Source organism: Mustela lutreola, chromosome 9 (assembly GCF_030435805.1).
Source record: "Mustela lutreola isolate mMusLut2 chromosome 9, mMusLut2.pri, whole genome shotgun sequence".
In the NCBI taxonomy this organism is placed as follows: domain Eukaryota; kingdom Metazoa; phylum Chordata; class Mammalia; order Carnivora; family Mustelidae; genus Mustela; species Mustela lutreola.
This window is the reverse complement of record NC_081298.1, coordinates 28,232,544-28,247,100: the sequence shown is the minus strand read 5'-3', so window position 1 is coordinate 28,247,100 and position 14,557 is coordinate 28,232,544. Positions and strand designations below refer to the sequence as shown.

The window sequence follows — 14,557 nt, the reverse complement described above, 5'->3', positions numbered from 1 at the left end:
GACATGAACAGACACTCTCCAAAGAAGACATACAAATGTGTAATAAACATATGAAAAAATGTTCATCATCATCAGCCATCAGGGAGGTTCAAATCAAAACTGTATTGAGATACCAGCTTACACCAGTTAGAATGGCAAAAACTGACAAGACAAGAAACAACAAATGCTGGAGTGGCTGTGGAAAAAGGGAAACCCTCTTAACTGTTGGTGGGAATACAAGTTGGTACAGCCACTGTAGAAGACAGTGCGGAGGTTCCTCAAAATTAGAAAATAGAGCTACTCTATGGCCCAGCAATTGCTCTACTGAGCATTTAGATCAAAAATACAAAAGTAGTGAAAAGGAGGGCCACATGCACCCCAATGTTCATAGCAGCAATGTCTACAATAGCCAAACTGTGGAATGAGCTGAGATGTCCTTCAACAGATGAATGTTTAAAGAAGATATGGTTCTTTACAATGGTACAATGGAATATTACTCAACTGTCAGAAAGGATGAATACCCAACTTTTGTATCAATGTGGACAGGAGTGGAGGAGGTTATGCTTAATGAAATAAGTCAGAAAAAGTCAACTATCATTTGGTTTCCCTTATTTGTGGAACATAAGGAATAGCATGGAAGACATTAGGAAAAGGAAGGGAGGGTGCCTGGGTGGCTCAGTGGGTTAAAGCCTCTGCCTTCAGGTCAGGTCATGATCCCAGGGCCCTGGGATTGAGTTCCACATTGGGCTGTCTGCTTCCTCCTCTCTCACTGCCTGCCTGCTTGTGATCTGTCTCTCTGTCAAATAAATAAATAAAATTTAAGAAAAAAGGAGAAGGAAGGGAAAAATAAAGGTGGGGGGAATCAGAGCAGGAAACTAACAATGAGAGACTATAGACGCCAGGAAATAAACAGAGGGTTTTAGAGGGAAGGGGAGTGAGGGGAAGAATGAGCCCAGTGATGGGTATTAAGGAGGGCACAGATTGCATGGGGCACTGGGTGGTATACATAAACGATGAATCATGGAACACTACATCAAAAACTAATGATGTACTGTATGGTAACTAACATAACATGATAAGAATTTAAAAAAAAAAAACACACACACACACACAAAAAACCCCAAAACATAAGAAGAATGAATACCGTTATGCTGAAAATAAATAAATAAATAAATAAATAAATAAATAAATAAATAAATAGATTCAAATAAAGAAAACACACACACAACCCAAAATGGAAGAAGAGATCCCTAACACCATGTGAGGCCTCTCTGCCTGACGTCTGTTTCACAATCCAGAAGCAAATTGCTGCCTCACAGCTGTGTGACTGCATTATAGATGCTTCCTTCCTCTTCCAGCACCAGAGGGGCGGGCTGTTCCTCCCCACAGAACAGAGGCCCCATCACCCCAGCACACACATTTGCAGAGAGCGGGATCCTCAGGCCTCCACCATGTGGGCCCCTGCCTCCAGACCCTGCTCTTCTCCTCACCTGCTGCTGGTTCTGCTGTTGGGACTCACAGGTGAGCATTGCTTTGAGGGAGACTCCCCTTTCCCTGCCTCCTCAACCACTCCCTGTCCCTGGGCATTTAGGGCCTCCACGTGTGTGGTACCCACACCCTCCACAGAAAGTCAAGGGCTGAGTCTCATCTGAGCTTGAAATCAGGAATCCGAGCATTTCCTCTGGGGATCCATCACTTATAGCTGGTTACCACTGGCATCCAAAGAATCAATGCTTCAATGGGTAACAATGACAGCTTTGTGTATGTTCATTGATCTAATCCTCACAACATCCGTGCCTGATAGCTCTGACTGTACTCCTGATTGCAGATGGGGAGGCAGAGAGAGTAACCAGCCCGGAGTCACCTACTTAAGTCCCTGGTGCAGCTCAGGTTCATGTCCAGCCCACTCAGCTCCACAGTTCATCTTGTTAACCATGTTATGCTGCCTAGATCCTCAGTGGAGGCCAAGTGCAGAAACATCAGAAACACAGAGAGGCAAACAGTAGAAGAGCCATCACGTATCACACGCAGAGGACTTCAGAATTCCACTGTGCTGCGTGTACTCACAAACTCTTGTTAATGACGTGCTGCATGTTTCCTAGGTGCCAAATTGTTACTGAATTTTAACATGTACTATAATTTCACTTAATCCTCAAAAAAATCTCTATACTAGCATGCTGGGCCACATTGTACATATACAGGGAATGCACTTACCTCTGTGTGTGTGTGCATGCGCGTGCATGCATAGGAATGGGCATAGGGGAGGGGTACACACATGCATGTGCACACACACATGGGATTTTGGAAAACACTTTGCTTTTTCTCCTCATAATGCAGCCAGTCTACGTGAAATGCACATTAGAACTATGTTTGGATCCCTGTCTCTGAGCTACTCACCTACTTCTTTAATACTCTAAACCTACCTCTCACCCCTCACCAAGCTCTTAAATTAAAAACGAACTTCTCTCTTGGTAAAATGAGTAGAACCTTGTGCATTGCTACCTTGGAAATGCCTCCATGCTGGATTCAAGTGGCTGAGGAAAGAAGGGTCAAAAATTCAGGGATTCTTGCCTGTGTGATCTGCATCTGTAATTATATCCACTTTCATATCCCAATCCCAGTTATCTGGTGTCCACTGATGCCTCCGTGCCTCAGGAAATCCTCATGAGTGATAACTTTCCAAATTCCTGAACACTAACGATGTGCCACACACACACCTGGAAATGTCTATGTCCATTATGTCATGTAATCTTTGTATCCAAGGGAGACATTCTTGTCACCCCTACCTTGCAGATAAGAAAAGAAGGCACAGAAAGGGCCAAGGCCACTGAGTATAAGTGGGAAGGTAGGATTGGAACCTAGGCAGTCTGATTCTAGATCTCACAGGTCTAACCATTGCTCTTTTCAAACCCTATGACCCTAGGTCGATCCCATGAGATTTCTGCAGATCTTCCAATCAGTGTGGGGAAGGGGGTGGTGTGGTAAGGAATATTTGTGGTTTGCTTCCCTCAAGTGCTTCTGTATTCTGAGTTCTGGGTATATGCAAGTGTTTGTTTCCTCCACGTCATCTATGTAGAAAACTCGGCTTCTGATATAATGTCCTGAGAAACTCTCCACTGAAAATAGACTTCATGGTCTCCAAAAGGGGTCTCATTGGGCAATTCACACATTATACAAATATTAACTATATACCTACTAGGCGACAAGAACAGTTATATTAACATAGGGCATGTTGATGAATAAAAGACACAAAATAGTTGACCTTTTAGAAGTTGTATCATAGTGAAGGAAAGGACAGGAAACAATAGACGCAATAGATCAGTAAATAACAGAGGTACAGAGAGTGATGAACATTACAGAAAAAACATGACAGTGCAGCTGGTTACGACAATGGGAGAACTGTCAGGGTGGGATATATTTAAACAGGTAGCGTGGAGCAAAGATAGTAAGAAGGCGATGGAGTGAGCCATGTGATTTTCTGGGGGGAGAGCCTCCTTGAACAGCATTGGGAACAGCATGAGAGCAGAATCCTCTGCTCTGTTCAAAGATTCAGGCTTTTTTTTTTTTTTTAAATAAATTAATTTATTTATTTTCAAAAAAACAGTATTCATTATTTTTTCACCATACCCAGTGCTCCATGCCATCCGTGCCCTCCATAATACCCACCACCCGGTACCCCAACCTCCCACCCCCCCGCCACTTCAAACCCCTCAGATTGTTTTTCAGAGTCCATAGCCTCTCATGGTTCATCTCCCCTTCCAATTTCTCCCAACTGCAGTCTCCTCTCTAACAAACACCCCTTGGATTCAGGCTTTTATTCTGAATGAAATGGTAGCTATTGCAAGGTTTTGAAGACAGAAGTGACACGATTTGACACGAGTTTCATTCTAGCATTTGGTTGAGAATGGAGGACCACAGGACAGAGAGAAGTAGCTAGAGCCCTCAAGAGCTCAGTGCTTCCATGTGAACAAGGTAAACTGGTTTGCAGCAAGACAGCAGCCAGGAGAGGAAGAGGAAGAGGTCAGCCTGCGGGTGCCTGCAGTAGGGGAGTCTTTAGCCATTAGCATAGGAATTGAGGTGGGGAAAAAAAGGCACCCAAGGGTCAGGACCATAAGCATCTGGGAAAATAAAGGTGTCTCCGCTGAGATTTGCAAGGATATGTGGGGAACTGAGTTCAGTTTAGGACATGTTAGCTGTGAGAGGTTTACTTCTAGCTAAGAAAAAGTTCGAACGGTGTTTGGACATACATAGCATAGCTGAGAGGCAAGGTGTGGGCAAAAATAGAAATAGGAGGAATATAGATACACAAATGGTAGGTATTTCACCTTTCCTTGGCTCCTCAAGACCACCTAATCCTCTTCCGTCTCCCCTCCCATTTTCCCTCCATGTCTCCCTCCATGGTGCATTCCTGTTTCTTTCCATTTTCCTCCTAGCAGTTCAGCTTCCTGACCCCAGTCTTCTCCAGACCTAGAAATCAAAGTACATGATGTTCTTGGCATGCACAGGATGTGCCTGTAATAGCTCGTGCCCTCCTTAGGAGGCATGTTTGGTTGCAAGTACCGCTAAGTGCATGGGTTTTACCAGCTCACACTCTGCAACGGTGAACCACAAATTTCCTCCCTGAGGAGTAGCTAAGAAATGGAAAAGAACACTGGGTGTGTGTGTGATGCACCAGCAGCCTGCTTCTATGATTTCTGTCCCTGCCTGGTTTTGAGGACTCTTCACGTAAGAAGAAAAGGGTTACTGTTTCTCAATGTCTCCAGAGATGAGCTAGTCACCAAGGCAGGAAATCCACCTGCAAAGTCAAACCTGCTCTATGCCACATCACTGAGCCTCTCTGTGTCTTTGTTTTCTCCATTGTGATGGGGTCTCCAGTTACAGGCTCGGGGGAAGGGTTGCTCCAGGTGTGCACTCAGTCATGGAGCTGTTGTGTGTAAACACATGAGGAGACACGCAGGATCACGGCAGGATGAGGAGACGACTGCTCTGTTTTCCCTCCAGGTGTGGCCGGTGAGGCGGGGCTGCAGGTGATCCAGCCTGACAAGTCAGTGTCTGTTGTAGCTGGACAGACAGCCACTCTGCGCTGCACCCTGACCTCCCTGATCCCCACAGGGCCTGTTCAGTGGTTCAGGGGGACAGGGCCAGGCCGGGAGTTAATCTTCAGTTCCAAAGGAGGCCACTTTCCCCGAGTAACAAATGCTTCAGACACCACAAGGAGAAACAACATGGACTTTTCCATCCGCATCAGTAACATCACCCCAGCAGACACCGGAACCTACTACTGTGTGAAGTTCTGGAAAGGGACCCCTGATGATGTGGAGTTTAAGTCTGGACCAGGCACCCAGGTCACTGTGAGTGGTGAGTACGGCCTGGGCCTTCTTGTCCCTTGGTTGTGACAACAAGACAATAAGAATGCCCTCCATTGTCTGACCAACAGCTAAGAATCAGGCGTTGTGGTGGATGTCCCTGAATTCAGCCGCTGCCATGAATCAGGGAAGGAGAGGCCTGGAGAGGTCCTGATGCTTGCTCAACGCCCCTGATAAATGGTGGGAAAGTCTAGAACCCCAGTCCGTGGATCCATAATTCTTGCCTTTTTCAATCCTGACCAGCTCTCTGGATCCAGGGATGAGGGACTTACACTCTGAGTGATTTGGCCCATCACATGACCCAGTCTTACTCCTGCCTCCAGAGAGTGTCCCTGCCATGTGGCTGACTCTTCTCTAACTCAACACTTACTGTGTTACTACTGTGTGCAGTCTCTTGTGTGCCTGCAGGGGAAACAGGGAACAAAACAGGCAAGGGCTCCTTTCTCATGAAGCTCACATTCCCTTCCCTTCCTGTGGACGAATGCACCCAGGGCAGGGAGGTGGGACATGTCTCTCTTTCAACGTAGAAGAATCACAGTGAGAAGGGGTATAAACTCACTGTTTATGCTGAGAGCCCAGGATGGAGAAGATGCCAGAGGCTGCCACTTGTGGCGGGTCTATCCAAAAAGCATCATGTAATTCAGGGACTGACTTCCATAAGAACACTGAGTCTCCCCTCAGCTCCTGGACATAGGCATCGGGTGGTTTTATCCTGATTGTGCAGGTGTTACAGGAGTTCCCAGTTGTACATTCCTTGCCTGGGCACCAGAACTAGTAGGTGGCTCCAGCACTGGGCAGATCTGTTCCTCCTGGGAGAGCTCTCCTTCCTCTTCCCCAAGCTACCCACACAGGGTTGCCCTGGTTGAGAATGGATGAAGCTGGAGGGACCATCTCAGCCCATTTACAGATGACACCGAGGCTCAGAAGACCCGGCCTGAGGAGGGAAGTGAGCCACAGCCTGACTCACAGCCCTGCTCTCTGCACACTCTCCGCACCGGCCAAAGTGGGTGAAAGTGCCCACCCTCTCCTTGAAACTCTTGTAAATCTTGTATGGTTCTCTTTGTCAGCAGTAAACATTAAGAAAACATGGGAAGAGGTGGGCTAGCTTTGAACCCCCAGATCAGACAGGTATGCAAACATCTGGTGAAGTGTCGAGCCTGTTCCTGGAGGACACGGCTTCTCACGAGTAACAGGATCCAGAGTCTTTCCACTGTTGTGTGGTGTTGCTCCTTCACTGAGCAGCCTGGGACACCGGCCTGGACAGAGCAGAAGGGACCCGCAATCCCAGCAACACTGGGCACCCCATTCCTGGCTCTGCCCACTAAGGATGACTGAGGCACATCTTGGAGGGTGTTCGGCTCCATGAGCGAGAGTTCACATTCTAGACTCAGCTGTCAGGACCCGACATCTTCCCTCTGTTGTTGTCGAGTCAACATGTCTGGACACCCGGAGGGAGCCCTCCCCATAACTGTTTTCAGTGAGAATGTCTGATGGAAAAGGAGGGTGGCTGTCACTTTCGGGCTGGAGAAGGTGGGACATTTATTCTGTTGTGGATGAAACAGCTGGAGGCCACAGGAAGTCCCCCCGGTAAAGAGCAGTCCCATTGTAACTGGACCAAAGGAGCTTGGCTCCTAGGTGAGAGAGAGACAGAGACCACCCTGGGGGAGTTTCCTCACAACGTTGTCTTTATTTTACAGGTAAAGGATCACAGGGAATAATTTTCAAAGCCATGATGCCGATGAATATTCAGAGGGGGATTTTAGCACTATAATGAGACTGAGGTTACTGTCAGCCACTTTCTGATTCATCTGCTCTTTTCCATCTGCATTTCCAGTGATAAGCAGAACTAGTTGCATTCCCTTACTTGCCCCTTCCTGCAATCCCGGTAAGGAGAAGTGCCTCTTTTCCCACGTCACAGAAGAAGAGCCTCGCCGTGCCATAGCCCCGTTGTGGTCAGCTGGCCAGCCCAGTTCTTGCCTCTTTAGGAGTCCCTGTTCACTGTACAGTCTGTTGCATATCTTCTCTGACCTCAGTGACGTTTGCAGAGAGGCAGCTAGGAACGGTTGATGCCAACAGTCAGACCCATCAGAAACGTCTTTCCTGTGCCCAGATTGGTGGGAAGTCACCTGGCAGAGAAGTGAGGGGGGGATTTGAACTCAAGCCTAGAACTGCATCTGGGCCCTATCCCTGAGTCAGAGTTCAGCTCTAGAACGTCAGGGCCTCCTCTGTGCAAGGAGGAGAAGACACCACCCTCCGCACACTCTCAGAAGGGTGGCAGGTTCTCCACAGCGCCCTACAGGTTCCTGAGCGCTGAGGACCACAGTCATGCTCACTGTTCACAAATGTTCCTCTTGTAGCCAAACCCTCTCTCCCCGTGGTGTCTGGCCCCACGGCCAGGGCCTCGCCGGAGCAGACAGTGAACTTCACCTGCAAGTCCCGCGGCTTCTCCCCCAGAAACATCACCCTGAGATGGTTCAGAAACGGGAATGAGCTGGCAGCCTCCCAGACCAGCGTGGACCCAGAGGGAAACAGAATATCCTACAGCATCTCCAGCACAACCAGACTGGTGCTGGCCCCGGGGGATGTTCGCTCCCAGGTCATCTGTGAGGTGACCCACGTGACCCTGCAGGGCGTCCCTCCTCTTCGTGGGACTGCCAACATGTCTGAGGTCCTCAGAGGTAGATGTCACTCCCCACCAGCCCCAGCCCAGGTCCGGCCCCCAGGTCTCTGAGCCTGTCCCTCCCCCACTCCCTGCCCCAGGCCCTCTGTTCCCTGGAGTCTGACCCCTGGCAGACCCTCCAGGTCATCTGCACCTAGATGTGCCGTCACCTCCTACTGTTTCCATGGCTGCTACGGGGTGAACACCTACCATGTACCAAGCACTGCGCTTGGTAGTTTCTCTTACTTTACCGTAGCAATTCCAATTATTGAGCACCTGCTGTACTACATGCCACTGTGTGCTTAGTGAGGTCATTTGTTTTGCTACAGTTATTCTGTTCCAAATGTATGTGTGGGGCTGAGTCTCTTGATTTCACTCATTCTTAGCCTATGAGGAGCCATCAATCCTTGCACACCTACTGTGTGCTGGGCACTGTGCTTAGGGATCTCATTCACATGCAAAAACTCAGTGTTTGTGCACCAGCTGCATGCCTAGTTCTATTCTGGGTGACTCCCTTGCTGTGTGGGGGGACCTAATTTCTCGAGCCCCTCCCCCATGGCCCATCTGTTCCATGATGTGAGAGCCTCTGCCCTGTGCTGTTTCAGTTCCGCCCACCTTGGAGGTTTCCCAGAAGACCCTGTTAGGGGACCAGGTGAAGGTCACTTGCCAAGTGAAGAAGTTCTACCCCCAACGCCTCCAGCTGACCTGGTTAGAGAATGGCAACGTGTCCCGAACAGAAATGGCCTCAAGGGCCTCGAACCTCGTAGAGAACAAGGATGGGACCTTTAACTGGACAAGCTGGCTCCTGGTGAACTCATCTGCCCACAGGGAAGACGTGGTGTTCACCTGCCTGGTGCAGCATGACGGGCAGCCCGCGGTCACCAGAAACCATACCCTCGTGGCCTCTGCCCACCAGAAGGACCAGGAAACCCATAATACCCAGGGTGAGGCCTCAGTGATCCTGCGCAAGGATTCTTGCTCCCTCTTTCCACACCTGACCACAGTTAAGTCACCATGCCTGTCCAGACACCCCCTTCCCGCTGTTATTTCCCACCTAGCATGGTCTCTATTGCTTCTATACTTTTCCATCATCACCATGGAAAATGTGTGCACTTGCCACTCTGAAATTCGAGAAGGGACCCTGAAGACCTGGAGTTTTGTATCTTGACCAGGCTCCTGGGTGACTGTGTGTTTTCACACCTGGGGTCTCTTCTCTCCCTTTATTTGTGACAGCAGACTAGCAATAGTCATGATCGCTCAAAGCACATTCACTTTATGCCAATTCCAATTCATTTTTGGTCTCCTTTACTGCTTAACCAACCCTCTGACTTAGAATTTTACAGAAGGGACTCAGGGAGCAATGAGGGACAGATGGAGAATATTTCCTGCCCTTAGGCTGGCTGAGGAGCTAAGCTATTCCAGGGAAACCTGAGTCTGTGAAGATGGACCAGCAACCTGTTAAAAAAGGGGGGGGGATTAAATATGGCAGGGGAGCATTGTCCCAAATACTACAGAGGCCCCTTTCTACAACTAAAACAATCCTTATTTCTCTCTCGTGTAACATCAAGCCAGTTTTCCAGGAGTCTTTGTTCCAGAAGATCTTTCAAAGGTCCATGTTCCTTCTAACATGCCCAATGACATTGTCCTCTTGCCTGGGTCAACACTGGGCCTCCGAGGGTTCATGTCACTGCTGCCCAGGAGACTAGAGATAGGAAGGGGAAAAGAAACGATTTCCCTTAAAACTAGAGGTATGCAGAAGTTGTTTAATTGTGTCCACTAATGACTTAGTCATGGATCCACATCCAGCTCCAAATGGAGTCCATGCTTGTGTGGTCATGTGACTAGTGACATGGTTCCTTCTATAAAACCAGTACTATTACACTCTTAGTAAAATTAGCCATAATTCCTAGTATCATCTAAAATGGAGTATATATTCCAATTTTTCCAAAGCTGCTTCTATTAACTTTATTTTGTGGACCTAACTTGGTTTTAATTCAACCTGTAAATGCTTCAAAGATATTTCCTATGAAACATCTGGGTCTCCATGATTCTTTTGTTGCTCTGAATAGAATCTGAATAGCTAGGTCTACTCAAATTCTTCATTTCATATTGGATGCTTGTGGTAGGTTGAGCTTTTGAAAAATTCAGTCTTTTTCTCTGAGTTGTCCGATTTCTACACATAGAGCTTCTCATAATATTACCTAGTAATCCTTGTGGTGTCTGTTGGGTATCCCATTTCATCTCTGATATTGGAAATGTGTCAATCCTCATTTTTTTTCATTATCACAACTGATGGAAGTTTTTCAAGTTTATCAGTCTTCTCAAAGAACCCACGTTCATTTCAGTGATATTCTCTATTGTTCGTTGTTAATTTCTTTGCCTTTTCTCCTCTTTTTTTATTTCCTTCTCTTGCTTTGCACTTATTTTGCTCCTCCTCATTTTTTTCTTTCTTTTTTTTTTTTTTGGAATGAGAAAAACATTATCAAGTCTAGACTTTTCTTTGTTCGAATACCACAGCTGGGCCTCCTCTGGGCTTGGGACATTGGGAGTGTGGACCCAGGATACCTGGTGTAGGTTCCTCCTCCAGAATGGAAGCAACTAGCCCAGTTGCCTTCCTCTTCCACCTTTCAGAGCCCTCCATGGGTGGACCTCACATGAATTCCAGGGGGCAGGCTTCTACTGAGCCAGGAGAGGTAGGAGAGATAGATGAGTCTGCACCATCTCCTGCCCTTTCCTGTGTGTGGTGGAGGTGGGAGGGGAAAGGCATAAGGGGATGTGCATTTGGACGTGGAGATTTTTCTCTTTTGTCTCCAGAGATTCTGCAGTTTGGGCATTGCTCTTCAAGGACTACCAAGAGCCAGTTTTCCATAGAATCTACTGTCCTTTTGTTGTTTTTCCTTTGGGTTGAGAGGCTATATTTGGAGATGAGTAGTTAAGCCTCTGTCTTGTACTCAGCAGCCCATTACAAAGTGCCCAGAGGGCTTTGAAATGTTCAGCCCCATTGACCCTATCCCACATCTCAGTATCCATCTCCCATATTTCCATATCAGGGCCCTACTCCAGCACAGTAGGTGCAGTGTAGCTGAGAATTCAGCTCTCTGTAGCACTGATACTCTTATGTTTATGTTGGACGCAACTGTGTTCTCAGCTTTTTCTGCCCTCCAGCTCTAGGAGGTAAGAGTCTGCACTGTTGCGAAGTCCCCTGACATTCACACATAACCTTTCACATGTGATCAGTCTTCACTTTGCACTGTCTTTCTCCGAAGGTTAATGCCCAGCAAGAGCCACCCAACCCGTAGTTCTTGTAATTATTACGTCATCAGAATGCCAGAATACTCCCCTCCTCTGCTTACACCAGCCCAGGTCACCACAGTGAGGTTTCAGCAGTGACAAGGGCAGGGCAAGCCAACACCTACCCTGCTCTAACTCCCACAGGGCTGGGGGCCTCATGACCAGCTTGCAGAAAGAGACCCCCGTCCAAATGGGCCCATTAGAGTTGGCTTTCCAGACCCCAACCAAATAAACTCCACACATCAGGTGACCCAGGAAGGAGACTCTCAGATGATAAGAGAAGAGAGAAAGCTCACTGTGGTTTGCTGCCCGATTCACCTGCATGAGAGAGCGAAGGAAGTAGGACTGGCAAAGAGAGATGTTGACACATTTCAGGACGGCAAGACTCAGCCTCAGACAGAGAGCAAGCAAGCTGCCTGCTCTTTGTGAGTTGTTTTAAATGGAGAGGAATGGTTTACCCTCTGTACCCTCACTTCCTCAAGCCTTCTACTGCTAGCTCCCCTCTAGAAACAGGTACAAACATGGCCAATTTCTTTCAACTCAGAAAAAGTCCAGCAGCCCCAAAGCAGAGACCTGACATCCTCTAACATGCTAGGGCAAATATGCTGAGGACCTACTCCTTCTTTTAAGATTACTCTATATATTCCCCAAAATATGTGGATTTTTAAAATTCAAATATAAAAACAAAATGGGTCATTGTATAAAGTAAAAAAATCGGAAGCTGTCCTTCCAGATCAACAGTCTATGTCCAAGAGACAGACGTCGGCTGAAAGTGGCAATGGGGTTCAGGTGGCCTGATGGTGTTTGAAACTCTCCATTAGACCCCATTTCCTTGATTCCCCAGGATATTGTCCAGCCAGCAGGTCTCCTGAGGTCAGGTCATCCTGCGGACTCCCTCCTCACCTCTGTACATGGGAGTCATCCATGTGCACGGAGCAAAGCAGAACAGCCTTGCCCCTCAATGACCGTGATATCTGTTCTCACTCTTTGAGGCCGGGCAGACATTTGTCCCTATGGCCCAGAGAGTTTGGCTTTTTCCTGGTCCAAAGACAAGGTCTCAGAGTCATCCTGCAGGCCATCAGTGAGGGGGTTCCCTGGGTCTGAGCCACTTCATCTCTCCACCCTCTGTAAACTAGGAGCCTGTTGGCTCATCAGAAAGAGGCTGTGTGACCTGCCCCACTGGGTGTGATGACCAAGTCAGTAAACCAAACTTACCTGTTGTGGAGTGCTCGTTCTCCCCACCTCTTCCCTCAAGAAGGACACTTGGCAGTAAGAAAGGGGTGAGTGAGGTGATGAATGTCTAACCCCGAATTCTGCCTTGAGCAGGGGAAGAATTCATGAGCTTCAGAGTGTTGATAAGACTGAGTCGCTTCAGATAGTGTAAGTGGAGGACCCAGGGAATGGACTCCAGGGTGCCCCACTCTGATGATGCTTCCTATCCCTTCTTTTCCAGAGTCAAGGCCATTTACTCCATTCCTGATGGCTCTCACCCTGGGCCCGAAGCTGTTGCTGCTCATCACTGTCTCTGCTATCTATGTCCACAGGAAGCAAGCACCCGATTGTAAGTTATGGGTCAGGGAGAGCAGGCACAGTTAGTTCCAGAAAGAGCCACGTCAGGAAAAGGGGAAGCCCACAGGTCACACAGGGTCAGCTCCCACCTGCAGTAAAGAGCATGTGACACACCTCCCTTGATACCTTCGGGAGTCTCAGGGGTCCAGGCTCCCTGAGGTGTTGGGGGAGGGGGCATTTAGCCTATAAAATATGGGCAGGGTCAATGGCTGTCAAAGAGTGTGGACAGAGTCCTAGGGATTCTGGGAAGGAAGTGGGCAGAGAAGCTGAACGACAGGCAGCTGGGTGGGAGGATCACTTGGAGAGCATCACTAGATAACGGAGAACTGAGGCTCCTTTGGGCACAAGACGTCTGTGTTTAGAAGAATCCTGACATGTACCATAGGGCTGCTCTGAAGATTTTTTCCAATCTGATCCTTTGTGGGAGATACTGGAGGGGATGGAGAGAGGGGATCAAGCCCTAAGGGAGGGAGGCTTAAGTGGCAGAGTCCTCTAGCAGGGGCTGCCTGTCCTTTCACAACAGGTGTCCCAGGAGGAAAATAGCACCAAGGACATAAGAAACACGTTGGGAACATTTCTTGAATGTTGTGCCCATAATCAACTGTGAACATGGGTCCCACAGCTCCTCCCTTTCTCTCCTACTACATGTCACCCTCAGTTTCTGCTCCTTCAGTCCTTGAGGGGTGCAGCCAAGGACAAGGAACATTGAGAAACTTCCCAATTCTGCCCCAAATACCTTGCTTCTTCCAGAGACTCACCTGCCCACAGTCCCTTCTGCTCCTTCTCACAATCCTTGATGACCTCAGAGCTCGGTCTTAATACCAAGTCCTCAGAGGGGCCGTGGGAACTTGCTCTGGGGACTGATGCATGGGTATCTGCCTAAATATGAGAAAAGAGTCCCACCTACACATACCAGGTGTCTCTCATTCATCATCTGGGGACTGTGGGCATGGACTGCATGCTTACATCCATGTTCTTGGGAGTTATTTCTGCCAACCCCCAGACATTCTAGGCTTTGTGAGGTTCTTCACTGGGTCTTAAATAAAATGAATCTCCTCCTGGTTTGAAGAAGAGAAATGATTCTCTTTCCTCTTTACCTTCATGTCCTACTCCCAAGGACAAAACACCCTCCTCCTTGTGATGGGAACACTAGCTCTTCTGTCACCTTCTTTCTTCCCAGCCCCACGGCTCATGTACATGAGCTGGCAGTCCAGAAGTCTGGAGCCATCCTTGGTTTTCTTACTTTATATCCCATATTCAATTCTGCCTTCAGAATGCTGTGTGCAGTGGCCTGATGGTAAATGTGAAGCAGTCTACTCAGGGAAAGGAAAAATATCCTGATTTGTAGTACTTGTAGACTTCCGTGGTGTCAACACTCCCAATGTGACCAATGACAAGCTAACAGTGTCTATCAACTGTCTTATAAAATTCCTGAGAAGCTCTCAAGTGTGAGTGCAAGCCTCCTCCCAAAACCAGTGAGCTCCACTCAGAATCTGTACAATGCTTACCCCAAGCCTGCTCCCTGGTCCTGGCCAACAGCACTCCTTCCTGGACCATTCTTTGTCTCTTACAGCTCTCCAGTTTCAGCTACAGTGATTCTATGGCAATGGGGTCAAACTGTGTCTTTCCTCTGCTTCTTTCCCCTAAAGATCTGCATGACGCTCTCTCCCTCTCTTATTTTCTGTTTAAACAT

At 48.1% G+C, this 14,557-nt stretch overlaps 1 protein-coding gene across 3 annotated transcripts in view; it reads left to right on the top strand.

The window, feature by feature from the left end:
- Window positions 1-1,350: 1,350 nt before the first annotated feature.
- The window catches only part of LOC131807938 (signal-regulatory protein beta-1-like), a 40,134-nt gene continuing 26,927 nt past the window's right edge, over window positions 1,351-14,557 (top strand). For 2 of the 3 annotated variants that reach the window (XM_059133734.1, XM_059133732.1), the window contains exons 1-5: window positions 1,351-1,500; window positions 4,981-5,337; window positions 7,703-8,023; window positions 8,610-8,948; window positions 12,749-12,856. In XM_059133734.1, the coding sequence (XP_058989717.1) occupies window positions 1,431-1,500; window positions 4,981-5,337; window positions 7,703-8,023; window positions 8,610-8,948; window positions 12,749-12,856 (1,195 nt within the window). In that variant the 5' untranslated portion in view covers window positions 1,351-1,430. Of the gene's footprint in view, window positions 1,501-4,980; window positions 5,338-7,702; window positions 8,024-8,609; window positions 8,949-12,748; window positions 12,857-13,387; window positions 14,539-14,557 lie in introns of those variants that run through there. The other variant, XM_059133733.1, reaches the window with a different exon arrangement.